Source organism: Lepidochelys kempii, chromosome 2, assembly GCF_965140285.1.
Source record: "Lepidochelys kempii isolate rLepKem1 chromosome 2, rLepKem1.hap1, whole genome shotgun sequence".
Lineage (NCBI taxonomy): Eukaryota > Metazoa > Chordata > Testudines > Cheloniidae > Lepidochelys > Lepidochelys kempii.
The window spans coordinates 149,032,559-149,048,875 of record NC_136381.1 but is presented as its reverse complement, the minus strand read 5'-3'; the positions used below and the strand labels follow the sequence as shown (position 1 = coordinate 149,048,875).

The window sequence follows — 16,317 nt, the reverse complement described above, 5'->3', positions numbered from 1 at the left end:
GATATAATTTCGTTGAATGATCTCTTAAAGTGAAAGGTTTTAATATTTTCCTTTAGGACTGGAAAAATTTATCAGATGCCAACCAGCCAGAGATTGAAACCTGCTAGACAGAGCAATCCCAAAAGATGGAAAAGGATTCAGTATTGAAGTCCAAGGGCAGCATGCTAGTGTGAATCCAAGGCCATCTCTCCTTCAGTTGCTAGGGAAGGAGTGGGGTTCTGGAAATCCTGCCAGGATGATATCCCTTGACTGTGCTTGGGACCCCTGCCTTCAGTATTTGCCTCTGAGCACTTAAGAATGACAGCAAACTAGTTTTTCTGTTGCAGTAGTCTGTCTCCAGCAGTGGGTAGTACTAGTTACTTAGGGGGAAAGTGCAAGAATGCTGTTGTAACTATGTATAGTCTTGTTATCCATAAAATGGCTGATCCTTTTTGATTCTACTAAACTCTTGGCCTTTGAAATCTTGCGGCAGTGAGTTCTACCTACTAATTTTTGTGTGCCAAGGTATTTCTTTTTATCCATATAGAGTTTGCCAACTTTTAGTTTAATTGATTATCTCCAGTTTTTTTAATAGAAGTCTGAAAAGAAGTTTCCAATCTACTTCTCTAACCCATTTGTTATTTTTAATATCTTTATCATATGTCTGAAAATTAGGCCCAATGCATTTCAAGCAGGGCTCCAAAGTGTATGCCTCCATTCTTGTAAAATGGGGATAATCAACTACTTTACAAAGTTTTATGATGCTTTATTCATTACTGATTATAAAGTATTCTAAGATCCTCACATGGAAAGCACTGTATGTGTGCAAAGATTTACTACTATTATTTATTTTATTATTATTATTGGCTATTCTTCTTTGCCATTTTCCTTTATTTCAGGTGGTAGAGCTGCTGTTCTTTATATATGAAAGATCATCAGTTCAGCATCCAGCAGGGAAAGATTAATTACAATCTTTTCACTAAGTACACAGTGGTTCATAAATGACTTGGCTGTGTCTACCCTTTATTTATTTCAGATAGGCCACCCACAAGCTCTCGCTTGATCATTATCAATTTGAGACTAACTTGGCTTTTCAGAAATAAATCTTACCCATATAAAATTATTTTAAATGTGTTGCTCTTCTGAAAATTAGTACTTGGCTTTGCAATGATTTGTCGTCCTGCCTTATTTCATAGATGTATGAATCACAAAATGGAACCATAATAGAAAACAACTTAGCTTGCATTCTGAAGACTGCCTTGGGTGTGTCAGACCTTAATGTAACAGACCTTTTTAAAGCTATAGATGCAGAAGAAAAAGGGAAAATCACATATGGTAAGTAATTAAATGATTTGAAAATCTCTACACAACTATGGATTATCAAAGATGTAGCTGCTAACTTTTTTCTTTTTCTTTTGTTTTATAGTAACTAAAAGTGTATCATTTGCAGTGTTTTTGCCAAGTTACTTAGGCCAAAAGTATGTATCTAAAACATCAAATGCCATAACGAGGTGTTTCCGTTTCAATATTTATTTAATTTCTTTACCTTAGGTTAGGTGATCCTGGATGAGGTCTTAGACAACACCTGCTCTGTGACTGATTTTCCTCTTGTCCTCTTTTATATGTGTTACATTGCTCCCTCTGTTTTTTAGTTTTGTATCTCTTTCCTGTTGTCTTTCAATTCTCATCCGTCTGAGATCTGGGGACAGGGGAACTTGCCCCCTCTGTTTGTAGACAGTTCAGGAACGGTAAAAAAGGTTGAGCTTTTGAATAAATTTGTTCTGAACTATTTGTTCAGTTCTAGTTATAACCAAGATGACCTGGAGAGAACTGTGCAGCAGAGAGGCATTGTAATCCCATAGACAGAGCACTGCACTGGGAGTCAAGGGACTCAAGTTGTATTCGAGGTTCTACTTGTGACTTGGGGCAAATTTCCTCTCCCTCCTTTTGTCTGTCCTGTCTATTTAGGCTGTAAGGTCTTTAGAGCAGGGAATGTCTCTTGCTATGTGTATGTACATTGCTCAGCACAATAAAGCCCTAATCTTTTTTGGAAACTTCAGAAGAATGTGAAGAAGAAGAATTAATAAATAAATAATAATAATAATCAAACAGCCCAACCTACCTGTGACTGATTCAGTTAAGGTTTGGATCCTGTAAACCTAAGGGCAACAGCATCCCCCAAATAGAAGTCCTTGTATAAGTAGGGGCATAGCGAGCAGATCGAGGGACGTGATCGTTCCCCTCTATTCGACATTGGTGAGGCCTCATCTGGAGTACTGTGTCCAGTTTTGGGCCCCACACTTCAAGAAGGATGTGGATAAATTGGAGAGAGTCCAGCGAAGGGCAACAAAAATGATTAGGGGACTGGAACACATGAGTTATGAGGAGAGGCTGAGGGAGCTGGGATTGTTTCGCCTGCAGAAGAGAAGAATGAGGGGGGATTTGATAGCTGCTTTCAACTACCTGAAAGGGGGTTCCAAAGAGGATGGCTCTAGACTGTTCTCAATGGTAGCAGATGACAGAACGAGGAGTAATGGTCTCAAGTTGCAGTGGGGGAGGTTTAGATTGGATATTAGGAAAAACTTTTTCACTAAGAGGGTGGTGAAACACTGGAATGCGTTACCTAGGGAGGTGGTAGAATCTCCTTCCTTAGAGGTTTTTAAGGTCAGGCTTGACAAAGCCCTGGCTGGGATGATTTAACTGGGAATTGGTCCTGCTTTGAGCAGGGGGTTGGACTAGATGACCTTCTGGGGTCCCTTCCAACCCTGATATTCTATGATTCTATGATTCTAAGTGATTGTGACTTCCACATATTTTTGTGGGTCTGATGCATAAACATAATATCTTACTGTAATAATTTTTCAAATTGTTTATTTTAAGAAAGTTTCATTTTAAAATGTATTGCATTGCTACAGAAATGTGGACACCAGAGCAGACTTCATTACACGTCATCAGTCATTAACCTTTAAATAGGAGTAATCAAAGAAAACCCTAAGGTAGATGGCCACTCAACTAGACTGTTAAGATGTGACCCAGCTGCTGGGTCTCTGGGTGTTTTTAAGCCTGCAGAGCCTGAATGGAGCCCAGCCGTTGCCCTTCACTTGGATCCGCAAGCATAATCTCAGGGGGCACATACCCACTATCTGGCATCCCCTCCTGAGAGCTGAACCCATTGTTCAGGTACCTGGGTTCCTGGCATTCCCTATTGCTTGAACACTCCCTCTCCCGGAACTCTACCAAAAGGTGTGAGCCTTCTGGGTTACCTCTTCCAGGGACCACGTGGTAGCTGTAAAGCATATAAGAGACAGACGTTTTGCACAAATTCTAACACTATTGTTCTTTTACTTACTCACAAGACCGTACAAATCACTTAGAACAAAACAAATTTCCTAAACGAAATGCCCCTCCTTTGCACATACTTCCCTTGGAAGTCCATCCGTGTTAGGAAGGTAGGCAGGGTCCCTGGTCTCATCAAGCACCTATTGCTGCTTCTTCCACTTCAGCTGGAGAAAAGAAGAACAGAGACCAAAAAGAGCAGCTTCTGCTCTTTTTATAACATTCCAGTTCCTCAGTCAAGTGACTTCCTGATCATCCTCAGCAGGTGATCAGAGTCCCAGCAGGTGACTTTGTTGCCAAGGCAACCTTTCACTCCTGATAAACCAGTTCTCCTGATTGGGAGCCAGTCTGTTTAGAGCTATTCCATTCAATAGGGAGAACACTTTAAGTCACTGACCCTCATTTGTTGTTCTTTTGCCATGAGCCTCTGGAATTTCAGTCCAAAATGAAGAAAATCAGCCAATAGACAAGGCAGAGAGGAAGCACACTCAAAATGGAATTTGCAGTCTGACATAGACATATACAGAGTTCATAATCTCAAACAATTCATAAATTGTACAGATTCCCCCAAACTGTCACATTTGGATAGAAATATAACGATGTTAAAACGTAGGAAGAGGACAAAATCAACAGCTATCTATAGAACAGATGTTACAATAAGGGATATAATGTAGGCATTGGCTTTTATGAACACTTTTGCTACTAAATAAACTGATGCCAAATCATTTATCAGACTAAGATGGTCCTGTTCTTTTATTCTCCATTTCAATTATAAGAATATCCCATGAAATAATGAAAAAGAAAACTCCCAAATCATATTTCATCATTCAACTGGAAAGCATCTAGTTAGAACTGAAAAGGTGGGGAATTAGTTGGATACATTTTATTGATAGGCACAGCATTGCTACGAAGGAGCGTGTGATGTAGTATACTAACTAGACCCATTGTGGACCCCTTCCGGAACCCCCATGGTCCTACTACACCCTGATCCAGGAAAGGAACAGCAAAGGTGGGCCTTTCAAGCCTGCCTAGAGAGGCTGCACGGAAGCAGCCAATAAGAACCCAGCAAGCTCAGACAGAGGCAGTTACAGCAAACTTAGGCCTTGGCTACACTTGCAAGTTATAGCGCAATAAAGGAGCCCGGGGCGCACTACCCATCCTCACTGGCAAGGCATGTAGAGTGCTCTGACTCTGCAGCTACAGCGCTGCTGGTACTCCACCTTGGCGAATGGAATAACGTTTGCTGTGCCGCTGCTGAAGAGCCGTGACACCAGTGTGGATGCCCTGGTCCTATAGTGAGTTCTGATCGGCCTCCAGAAGTGTCCCACAATGCCTGTGCTAGCCACTCAGGTCATCACTTTGAACTCTACTTCCCTCAGGTGACCAACTGTCAGACCCACCCTTTAAATTCTCTGGGAATTTTGAAAATTCCCTTCCTGTTTGCTCAGCAAGGTGTGGAGCGCTCTCAGTGAATCTTTCCAGGTCACCATGCCTCCATGCACCAGGCAAGCCCCAGTATGGAGCAATGGCGAGTTGCTGGACCTCATCAGTGTTTGGCGGGGAGGAAGCTGTCCAGTCCCAGCTGCGCTCCAGCTGTAGGAATTACAATACCTTCGGGCAGATATCAAGGGACATGATGGAAAGGAGCCATGACCGGGACACACTGCAGTGCAGGATTAAAGTGAAGGAGCTGTGGAATGCCTACCACAAAGCCCGTGAGGCAAACCGCTGTTCCGGTGCTGCCCCCACGACCAGAAGTTTCTACAAAGAGCTGGACACGATACTTGGGGGCGACCCCACCTCCACTCTGGGGACCACCATGGACACTTCAGAGCCCAGTGCAACAAGTCAGGAGGAGGAGGAAGAGCAAAGTGGGAGCGAGGATGCTGAGGCGGAGGAAGGCACCCCAGAATCCCTAGATGCATGCAGCCAGGAGGAAGGTAGCCTGTCGCAGTGGCCGGTGCTCAGGGAAGGACAAACACCAGAGGAGGTTCCCAGTAAGCAGCTTTTATTTTGGGAAGGAAGTTATTCAGTGCGGGCTCTTGGGGTGAGGAGGGTTAGAGCTGCATGCATGCCTAGATGCGGAATAGGGCATTGATGTGCGCTCTCACGTCGTGGTAATCTGCCTCGGTGATCTCTTCAAAGGTCTAATCCAGAACTTGGACAATGCACTTGTGCAGGTTTCTTGGGAGAATCACTGTGGTCCTTGTCCCAGTCAGGCTAACTTGTCTGCGCCACTGTGCCGTGAGGGGCGGAGGGACCATTGCTGCACACAGGCAAGCTGCATATGGGCCAGGGTGGAAGCTGAATTGCAGTAGACCCTCCCTTGCTTCCCAGGTCACCCTCAGCAGCAAGATATCTTCCAGGACTAACTCATCCTGTGGAAAATGTGGGAACAGTGTTCAGTAGAGGGGCCCCCTGCCGCTGTTGGCTCTCCCCAAGGCACAGAAACCCAGAGGACAGTACAGCCGTGAAACAATCAGTCATGCTTGACCGGTGCTTATTCACCATTTTGGGGCTCCAGTGGGTTATGCATGCTCGCTTTGAGACGGGCAAATTATGCTATTGTGTAGACTGTGCTTGCCTTTAAGTACGGGGGGAATCATTGCTCTGTCTGGTGTGAACAATGCTGCCTCTGTTTAGTGTTGCATTTTGCGTTTACAGATGCAACCTTGAGATCTCAGCCATCCATGTTACCACCGGCTGAAAGACTCCAAAGAATCAGAAAGAGGCCACATAGAAGCAAGGAAGACATGTTGCATGAAGTAATGCAGCATTCAAGTAATGAAAATCAAAAAGTGCAGGAGTGGTGGGAGAGTTCAAGGAGGGGTCTGCCAGCAGAATGCGGATCGCCGGCAGCAAAGCACGGAGTGGCTGCTAAGCATCATGGAGCGCCAAGCAGTCTCGATACAGGCGCTTGTAGCAATGCAGATGGAGCACTACCGGCCCCCCCGCAGCCCCTGTCCTAAAACTCTTTCCCTTGTGCCCCCATGTCACCTCCAACCCACTTTCCTCAACATCCGGGTTCTTACTGCCACCAGCTGCCTCCAACACCTGTATCTTCACCACCCAGTCCTGAAAACTACAACCCTTACCCACTGCACTCAACCCCCATCACCATGCAATATAGCCATTCTGAAGTGCAGCACTCATTGCACAGCACTCCAGACAGGACATACTCAAATCTGTGATTGTACCGTTTCCCACCCCCTTGCCCTTTCTGTTTCCCAAGCAGTTGCGTGTCTTTTCAATAAATGGATTTTTTTGGCTTTGAAAACATTCTTTATTATTGCATAAAGTAAAAGATACCTTAGCCCAGGAAAAAACAGGTACTGCAAGTCAGTGTAGCAAGCACAGATTCCTACTAACATTGGAAATACTGCACTTCACTCCTGTGCAGGGCACCAGACATTACTGGTGGTTTTTAGCCTCAAATTGCTCCCTCAAGGCATCCCTAATCCTTGCAGCCCCGCACTGGGCCCCTCTAATAGCCCTGCTCTCTGGCTGTTCCAATTCTGCCTCCAGGTGTTGAGCCTCCAAGTTCCATGCCTGAGTGGATCTTTCACCCTTCTCTTCACAAATGTTATGGATGGTACAGCGTGCGGATATAACCAGGATATATCGACCAGGTCCAGCTTCCCATACAGAGAGCACCAGTGGCCCTTTAAATGGCCAAAAGAACACTCCACAGTCATTCTGCACCAGCTCAGCCTGTTGTTGAACCGCTCCACTGCTGTCAAGGCTCCCTGTGTAGGGTTTCATGAGCATTAAAAGGTTATTGGGGTCTCCAAGGATCACAATGGGCATTTCGACTTCCCCTGTGATGATCTTCTGGTCTTGGAAAAAAGTCCAGGCTTGCAGCTTCCTGAACAGGCCAGTATTCCAAAAGATGTGTGCATCATTCACCTTTCCGGGCCAGCCTGCATTAATGTCAGTGAAGCGCCCACGGTGATCCACAAGCGCCTGGAGAACCATCGAGAAATACCCCTTCCGATTAACGTACTCAGAAGCTACGTGGGCTGGTGCCAGAATTGGAATATGCATGCCATCGGTCGCCCCTCCACAGTTAGGGAAAGCCATTTGTGCAAAGCCAGCCACAATGTCATGCACATTACCCAGAGTCCTGGTTCTTCTGAGAAGGATGGGATTAATGGCCCTGAAAACTTGCATCAACACGATTCCAACAGTCGACTTCCCCACTCCAAACTGGTTAGCGACCAATCAGTAGCTGTCTGGAGTTGCCAGCTTCCAGATTGCAATAGCCACCTGCTTCTCCACCATTAGGGCAGCTCTCAATCTTGTGTCCTTGCATGGCAGGGCGGGGGCGAGGTCCTCACAGAGTCCCATGAAAGTGGCTTTTCTCATCCAAAAGTTCTGCAGCCACTGCTCATCATCCCAGACATGCATGATGATGTGATCCCACCACTAAGTACTTCTTTCCCGAGCCCAAAAGCGGTGTTCCACAGTGGTGAGCATGTCCGTGCATGCCACAAGCAAACTCCTGTCATATGCGTTACTCGAGTCAATATCATTGTCGGAGCCCTCACTGTCACTTGGGATCATAGGGAATAACTCAACTGCCAATCGTGACGTGCTGGCAAGACTCATCAGCATACTCCTCAGCAGTTCTGGCTCTATTCCCGCAGACTGAAAGGGAAGACTGCGTACAAAAAAATTGACGGATGGCGACAAATGTGGATGGAAGCAAAGGGAATGCTGGGATGCGAACCGATGCATCACAGGGCATTGGGACAGGACCTAGAATGTCCTGCACTCCCTGCCCCCCTCCTACAAGCCACAGCACCAGAATAGAAAGAGTTGCTCTGTGGGATAGCTGCCCATAATGCACCGTTCCCAATGCTGCTGCAAGTGCTGCAAATGTGGCCACGCCAGTGTGCTTGCAGCGGTCAGTGTGGACAGACTGCAGCGCTTTCCCTACTGCGCTCTACGAAGACGGGTTTAACTCACAGCACTCTACATCTGCAAATGTAGCCATGCCCTTAGAGGTTCTGTTCCTGGCTGGGACCAAGGAACAAAAAAAGATAATCCTCTGTAGCCAAAGGAGTTTGAGGGATAACCAGTCTTTGGTTCTGGCTGCATTTGCTTAGCTGCAGGAGAGAGGATCTGAGAACTTCAACCCTGAGATAATGGGTGAAGATAAAGGGTCCAGGTGGGAAAGAGGCTCAGGGAAGCAGAAGTGATCATAGGATCATAGAATATCAGGGTTGGAAGGGACCTCATATTGGAAGGATGTCATCTAGTTCAAACCCCTGCTCAAAGCACGACCAATCCCCAACTAAGTTATCCCAGCCAGGGCTTTGTCAAGCCTTATCATAAAAACCTGAAAGGAAGGAGATTCCACCACCTCCCTAGATAACGCATTCTAGTGCTTCACCACCCTCCTAGTGAAAAAGTTTTTCCTAATATCCAATCTAAACCTCCCGCACTGCAACTTGAGACCATTACTCCTCATTGTGTCACCTGGTGCCTCTGAGAACAGTCTAGATCCATCCTGTTTGGAACCCCCTTTCAGGTAGTTGAAAGCAGCTATCAAATCCCCCCTCATTCTTCTCTTCTGCAGACTAAACAGTCCCAGTCCCCTCAGCCTCTCCTCATAAATTCTGTGCTCCAGCTCCCTAATCATTTTTGTTGTCCTCTGCTGGACTCTTTCTAATTTTGCCACCTTGTTCTTGTAGTGTGGGGCCCAAAACTGGACACAGTACTCCAAATGAGGCCTCACCAATGCCGAATACAGGAGAATGATCAGGTTCCTCAATCTGCTGGCAGTGCTCCTACTTATACAGCCCAAAATGCCGTTAGCCTTCTTGGTAACAAGGGCACACTGTTGACTCATATCCAGCTTCTTGTCCACTGTAACCCTAGGTCCTTTTCTGCAGAACTGCTGCCTAGCCACTCGGTCCCTAGTCTGTAGCAGTGCAAGTGTATCCTATCCCTACTCTCCAGAGTATCTACCACTCCTCCCAGTTTAGTGTCATCTGCAACCTTGCTGAGGGTGCAATCCACGCCATGCTCCAGATCATTAGTGAAGATATTGAAGAAAACCAGCCCCAGCACGCACCCTTCATAGAATCACAGAATATCAGGGTTGGAAGGGACTTCAGGAGGTCTAGTCCAACCCCCTGCTCAAAGCAGGACCTTATCCCCAACTAAATCAGCCTTGGGGCACTCCGCTTGGGGCTGCCAACTAGACATGGAGCCATTGATCACTACCTGTTGAGCCCAATGATCTAGCCAGATTTCTATCCACCATTCATCCAGCCCATACTTCTTTAACTTGCTGGCAAGAATACTGTGGGAGACCGTATCAAAAGCTTTGCTAAAGTCAAGGAATAACACATCCACCACTTTCCCCTCATCCACAGAGCTATACGTAACTGCTGTGTATAATGTCCCTGGGTGGGAACATGGAATAGTGAGAGGGCCTCGGTTACCCCACTGGCCACCGGTGAAGTGGTATAAACCCCAAGAAAAGTGGGGGACAAGCCTAACTTAAGCCCTGAGAAGGGGACAAGACTCATATGGAAACATGACCAAAGGGCTGAAAACACTGATAGTTTTGTTGGACTCTGCTATCCTGGAAGGGGTTCGTTTTGGTTGTGTGACCCAGCCAGAGAGCCGAGCCGCAGAAGGTCTGGAGCCAGAGGTAGATAGTCAGCAGGAGGCACTGGAGCCATTGAAGTAAGGTGAACAATATACAGGGGACTCCATGACCAGGAAAAGGCCTGCAATACCACACACAGCAGCAGGAGGCGCTCAAGAAGCGAGTGCCCCTCATTTCAGAGAGCCAGTGTCTGGCAACCATAATCATTCGTTGTTCTTGGAATATTTGTCCCTTGCTTTGCACTTGAAGTTGCTCTCTATGTGCCTGAGACTGGAAGATTTGCTAGCTGTATGCATTGGTCCACACATGCACCTTGCTTATTTTCATGTTGTTTACCAAGAGTATAACTGGTGGTATCAAACTGACCACCTCTCCAGTTCCATCTCACAGCCATTAGTCTGAGACAGAGCGCCAGGGTCTGCAGCTTCTTAACTTAGAAAACTTACATAGATAAAAATATATACAAATGCTTAGCTATTGTAAATGCAGTGGAACCTCAGAGTTATGAACACCTTGGGAATGGAGGTTGTTTGTAACTCTGAACAAAACATTATCGTTCTTTTAAAAGTTTACAACTGAGCGTTGACTTAATACAGCTTTGAAACTTTACTATGCAGAAGAAAAATGCTGCTTTTAACCATCTTAATTTAAACAAAACAAGCAAAGCTACAGTTTCCTTACTTTGTCAAATCTTCTTCAAGTGCTTGTTCAAATCGATTCTGTTGTAGGTGTGTGTGCTTCCATGTGCACCACTGTTGGAATTTTTTGCCTTAGTGGTTGGCTGACTCTGGCGCCCTCTGGAATCCCATGCTCATGCGCCAGTAAATGAGGCACCGCCGACCCTAAACCCTCTCAGGTCCTTCTCACCACCCGTGGTGGTTGGTCAGAGCAATAGCGTGTTTTCTCTGTGTATTTGTTTTATATAGTTCTCAATACTTAGTGTTAGTTTTTAATATAGTGTTCAGTAGTTAGATTCCCCATTGGAGACCTCATCCCAGGGACGGAGCATGCTGGATGGTCCCCAGGCTTAAAGCCGTGCTCGATCTGCAACAAGCCTGTGCCTGTTAGTGACCCCCATAGCAGCTGCCTAAAGTGTTTGGGGGAGTCGCATGTGAAGAAGAGATGTAGGATTTGCAAAAACATTTGTCCAAGGACTCAAAAAGAGCAGGACATTTGTCTTAAAGCCCTTTTCATGGAGGCTGCGCTCCTTCAGGCATCAGAGCTGTCCCACTACGACTCTATGCCAAGCACATCATCATTGGTGTGGAGCGCCCCATTGGCACCGGGTTCCTCCCAGCACCAATCCCCCTCACCGGCACTTAAGCACCAAAAGAAGCAGCACAGCCGCTCCCCAGCAGCAAGTACAGAGGGGAAGGTGGTATCTGGCAAAGGATCCTGTTCAGGCTGCCAGCTCACCCCAGAGCTCCAAGGGCGTACCTCTCCAGCTGGACCCCTTATCTTGCCCAGGGATCCACCTCTGACTTCACTTGTTAGTGCCTTCAAAACCCGGGGCCTTTCAGGTGGCTAGGAACCTTATGGCCCTATCAGCACCGCCTACACCTCGTCCCATGGTGGACACTATTAAGGCTCCCCAATCCAAGGTCAAGCCAGGCATGGGTCTCAAATGGCTGTAGAGTGTTGCTGGTCTCTAGAGCAGAGATGTCATTCCCAGACTCCACAACCTCGATCCCCGACACCGCAGTCACGGTCCCTGGCCAGGCAGCCAAGGTTACTGGTACTGCGTTCGCGGTCATAGAATCATAGAATATCAGGGTTGGAAGGGACCTCAGGAGGTCATCTAGTCGAACCTCCTGCTCAAAGCAAGCAGGACCAATCCCCAATTAAATCATCCCAGCCAGGGCTTTGTCAAGCCTGACCTTAAAAACTTCTAAGGAAGGAGATTCTACCACCTCCCTAGGTAACGCATTCCAGTGTTTCACCACCCTCCTAGTGAAAAAGTTTTTCCTAATATCCAACCTAAACCTCCCCCATGGCAACTTGAGACCATTACTCCTTGTCCTGTCCTCTTCTACCACTGAGAATAGTCTAGAACCATCCTCTCTGGAACCACCTCTCAGGTAGTTGAAAGCAGCTATCAAATCCCCCCTCATTCTTCTCTTCCGCAGACTAAAAAATCCCTGTTCCCTCAGCCTCTCCTCATAAGTCATGTGTTCCAGACCCCTAATCATTTTTGTTGCCCTTCAATGGACTCTCTCGAATTTATCCACATCCTTCTTGTAGTGTGGGACCCAAAACTGGACACAGTACTCCAGATGAGGCCTCACCAATGTCGAATAGAGGGGGAAGATCATGTCCCTCGATCTGCTCGCTATGCCCCTACTTATACATCCCAAAATGCCATTGGCCTTCTTGGCAACAAGGGCACACTGCTGACTCATATCCAGCTTCTCGTCCACTGTCACCCCTAGGTCCTTTTCTGCAGAACTGCTGCCTAGCCATTTGGTCCCTAGTCTGTAGCTGTACATTGGTTTCTTCCGTCCTAAGTGCAGGACCCTGCACTTATCGTTATTGAACCTCATCAGATTTCTTTTGGCCCAATCCTCCAATTTGTCTAGGTCCCTCTGTATCCTATCCCAGCGTATCTACCACTCCTCCCAGTTTAGTATCATCTGCAAATTTGCTGAGAGTGCAATCCACACCATCCTCCAGATCATTTATGAAGATATTGAACAAAACCGGCCCCAGGACTGACCCCTGGGGCACTCCACTTGACACCGGCTGCCAACTAGACATGGAGCCATTGATCACTACCCGTTGAGCCCGACAATCTAGCCAACTTTCTACCCACCTTATAGTGCATTCATCCAGCCCATACTTCTTTAACTTGCTGACAAGAATACTGTGGGAGATAGTGTCAAAAGCTTTGCTAAAGTCAAGAAACAATACATCCACTGCTTTCCCTTCATCCACAGAACCAGTAATCTCATCATAGAAGGCGATTAGATTAGTCAGGCATGACCTTCCCTTGGTGAATCCATGCTGACTGTTCCTGATCACTTTCCTCTCATGTAAGTGCTTCAGGATTGATTCTTTGAGGACCTGCTCCATGATTTTTCCGGGGACTGAGGTGAGGCTGACTGGCCTGTAGTTCCCAGGATCCTCCTCCTTCCCTTTTTTAAAGATGGGCACTACATTAGCCTTTTTCCAGTCATCTGGGACTTCCTCCGTTCGCCACGAGTTTTCAAAGATAATGGCCAATGGCTCTGCAATCACAGCCGCCAATTCCTTTAGCACTTTCGGGTGCAACTTGTCCAGCCCCATGGACTTGTGCTCGTCCAGCTTTTCTAAATAGTCCCTAACCACCAATGCAGTCCCCACCAATGCAGTGTGGATCTCCTGCCTCAAGGCATTGATCACCACACTCCCAGTACCAACCCTCCTCCCGGCAACCAACGCCTTGGCAGAAGTCCCCTTGCCCCAAATGGCCTCCGGCACACCAGTCACCACCTGTACGGAACCGCTTTCCACGTTCCCAGCACCAGTCTCCATCGCTCTCCAGAGAGGTATTGGTCACCACCCGTTAGGTGCCAGTGTCCCGTTCTTTGCGTCAGCTGGCAGACACAGGCAACCATAGCCCCTCCATGGTCCCTGAAGGGACTCGGACTGAGAATTCAGTCATTTGCTATGTAGGCAGCGGTCACCCTAGGTTCCGGAGGTCAGCCTGGCGCCGACGGCGGCCACGTGGCAACAGGGCCGCTTGCTGGCTCAGTGGTCCTATTGGAACCCGTGGGGTCTTCCAATGATGCTAGTGGTATATTCACATCACTCCTCAAGTTTCTCTTCCAGTCCTATGAATCTGTGAACTCCGAGCCCATCTTGTGAGTCACCAAGAATGGAATCAACATGAGCAAGCACTCAAAGAAGAAACAACAGTTACCTATCTTTCGTAACTGTTGTTCTTCAAGATCGGTTGCTCATGTCCATTCCATTACCTGCCCTCCTACCCCTCTGCCGGAATTACAGACAAGAAGGAACTGAAAGGGTATAGGGCTGGCAGCGCCTCAGATTCCCGCACAAGAGTGTGGGACTTTAGAGGGTGCCAGAGCCGGCCCTACAGATACCAGTAAAGCACAAAATTTTGACAACGGTGCACGTGGGCACGCACACACCTAGAGTGGAAGATACTTTTCAAACTGAACAGCAACTGGAGGAGGAACCACCTGACCAGAAAGGTACTGCTGTAGCTGTAGTTTTATTTGCTACAATTTTTTTTTATTTATAACTCAACCCAAAACACATTGCCAGACCGACATCCTTACTTATGCTGCCCATAAATAATCCCATTGTTTTCAATAGGACTACTCAAGGACTAGTTATACTTAGCATTGAGTAAGCTATAGCTCTTATCGTCCTTGCCAGTTGAGGCAGCCGCACCAAATTTGTCTTCAGTCCTGAATGACTTTAGAGCAGTGGTGGGCAACCTGCGGCCAGCAGGCCACATGCAGCCCATCAGGGTAATCCGATTGCGAGCTGCAAGACATTTTGCTGCCAGTGGGAGCTGCGGGAAGCAGCAGGTCGCAAGGATGTGCTGGCTGCCTCTTCCCGCAGCTCCCATTGGCTGGGAATGGCGACCACTGTGCCTGCGGACGGTCAATGTCAGCAAAATGTCTCGTGGCCCACAATCAGATTACCCTGAGGGGCCGCAGGTTGCCCACCACTGCTTTAGAGCCTTCCAGATGCTGTTAAGGAGGATAGCAGGGTTGCCCCAGATACCTTTAGAGGAGGTACATAAGATTCTACACAAATTATTGGATATTCTGCAAAGTTGCCCTAACAATTAACGATCTAATCCTGGAGCCTGCAGCAACATTGTGGTACACTGTGGCTATGATTGCCCCAACTCCAAAGAGAAAAGGAACTATTACATGCCACACAAAAGGGAGGAATAGACGACACTAGACAAAATCAACACGAGCATACCAGGATGCCAAGGACCTATTAGTAAGGTTACGATTTTGTCATGGATATTTTTAGTAAAAGTCATGGACAGATCATGGATAACAAACAAAAAATCACAGAAGCAGTGACTTTTTACCAAAAACATCCCTGACAAAACAGGGATGGAGGAGGGTTCAGAACCCGCCTCCCCCCCCTCCCCCCGCCCCTGTAGTGCCTGGAGCTGCAGGGACCCCATTGTATAGTGGCTTGTGGGGCTGGGAGCTGCAGGGAGTTCCCCACCAGGTGCAAGGGCAGGAGAGCTGCGGCAGCTGGGGAGCTTTGGGGGGGGGGGTACCCGCAGCCCTTGAGCAGCTCCAGAGTCCTGCTGCTATCTGAGAGCTGTGGGGGGGCCCAGCTGCTCACGGCGTTGGAGCCACTGGACAGCTCACGTGTTGCCACCAATAGCAGCAGCTGGTCAGTTGCAGGGGTCTCACCACCTGCAGCTCCCAGCCGGCAGCGGAGTCTGGGCTTTTGCCAGGGCCATCAATGTCACAGAGGTCGCTCGAAGTCACGGAATCCGTGACTTCCGCAACCTCCATGACATAATCGTAGCCTTACCTATTAGGTAGAAGGAACATCTGCTAGTTTCTAGTCTCACATTGCAAATTACCAGGTGCTTATGGCCAAGTATGATTTTATTAATTATAAATTGTCAGAATTGATGGACAAATTGCCTGAGGACAGTAAGCAAGAGTTCACCACATAGTTGAAGAAGGGAAATTGGAGGCTAGATTCACTCTCAAAGTGGCTTTAGATGCAGCAGATACAGCCTCTCACTTGATGGTGACTGCAGTCATGATGAGGTGCTCCTCATAACTCCACTCGTTGGGCTTTCCAAAAGAGGTGCAGATGACAGTGGAGGATTTGCCATTTGAAGGAAACAATGTATTTAGCAAAAAGAAGGATGTGTGACCACACTTTAAAAGACTCTACGGCCACCTTTTGTTCCCTTAGTATCTGTACCACTGCTCTGAAGAGGAAGGTCTCTAGATCCCAGCCATACCATAAGTAGAGCACTGTTCCAGTTATCATAACAGGGCATACCATCTCTCCATCCCTGCTTCCAACCTGCCGTCCCTGACCCATTTGAGACCACTCTCATGACAGGATACTGATGCAAGAGGTAGAATAATTTCTTCAGCTGCGAGCCATAGAACCGCCTCCTAAGCTCAGAGGGAAAGGCACTTTGAGGTACTTCCTGATCCCCAAAAGGAAGGGAAGTTGGAGGCCTATCTAGGATCTCAGGCTATTGAACACCTGCATGTGACACTGGAAGTTCAGGGTGATCACCCTCTCCCTGATAATCCCTGATCCAGGGATGGGAGATTGATATACAGGTCTTGACCAGAAAGAAGCTTACTTTCACATAGACATACACTCAGCACACAGGAGTTTCCTAAGGTTTACCATTGGCTTTGGAC

General features: G+C 47.3%; 2 protein-coding genes across 2 annotated transcripts in view; both read left to right on the top strand.

Annotated features, from left to right (window-relative positions):
• The window catches only part of LPCAT1 (lysophosphatidylcholine acyltransferase 1), a 178,636-nt gene that overhangs the window by 124,947 nt on the left and 37,372 nt on the right, over nucleotides 1–16,317 (top strand). The window contains exon 13 of the mRNA XM_073332457.1: nucleotides 1,176–1,314. Coding sequence (XP_073188558.1) covers nucleotides 1,176–1,314 — 139 coding nt within the window. The remainder of the gene's footprint in view (nucleotides 1–1,175; nucleotides 1,315–16,317) is intronic.
• Nucleotides 4,565–6,552, top strand: LOC144930161 (uncharacterized). Its single transcript, XM_078851301.1, has 2 exons — nucleotides 4,565–5,312; nucleotides 5,980–6,552. Exons 1-2 carry the CDS (start codon nucleotides 4,841–4,843, stop codon nucleotides 6,282–6,284), a joined length of 777 nt encoding a protein of 258 aa, XP_078707427.1. The 5' UTR covers nucleotides 4,565–4,840; the 3' UTR covers nucleotides 6,285–6,552.

Coding starts and splice junctions, on each gene's coding strand:
- LOC144930161 (XM_078851301.1), top strand. CDS start 4,841: ATGGCGAGTTGCTGGACCTCATCAGTGTTTGGCGGGGAGGAAGCTGTC. Junction 5,313..5,979: donor AACACCAGAGGAGGTTCCCA/GTAAGCAGCTTT, acceptor TTGCGTTTACAG/ATGCAACCTTGAGATCTCAG.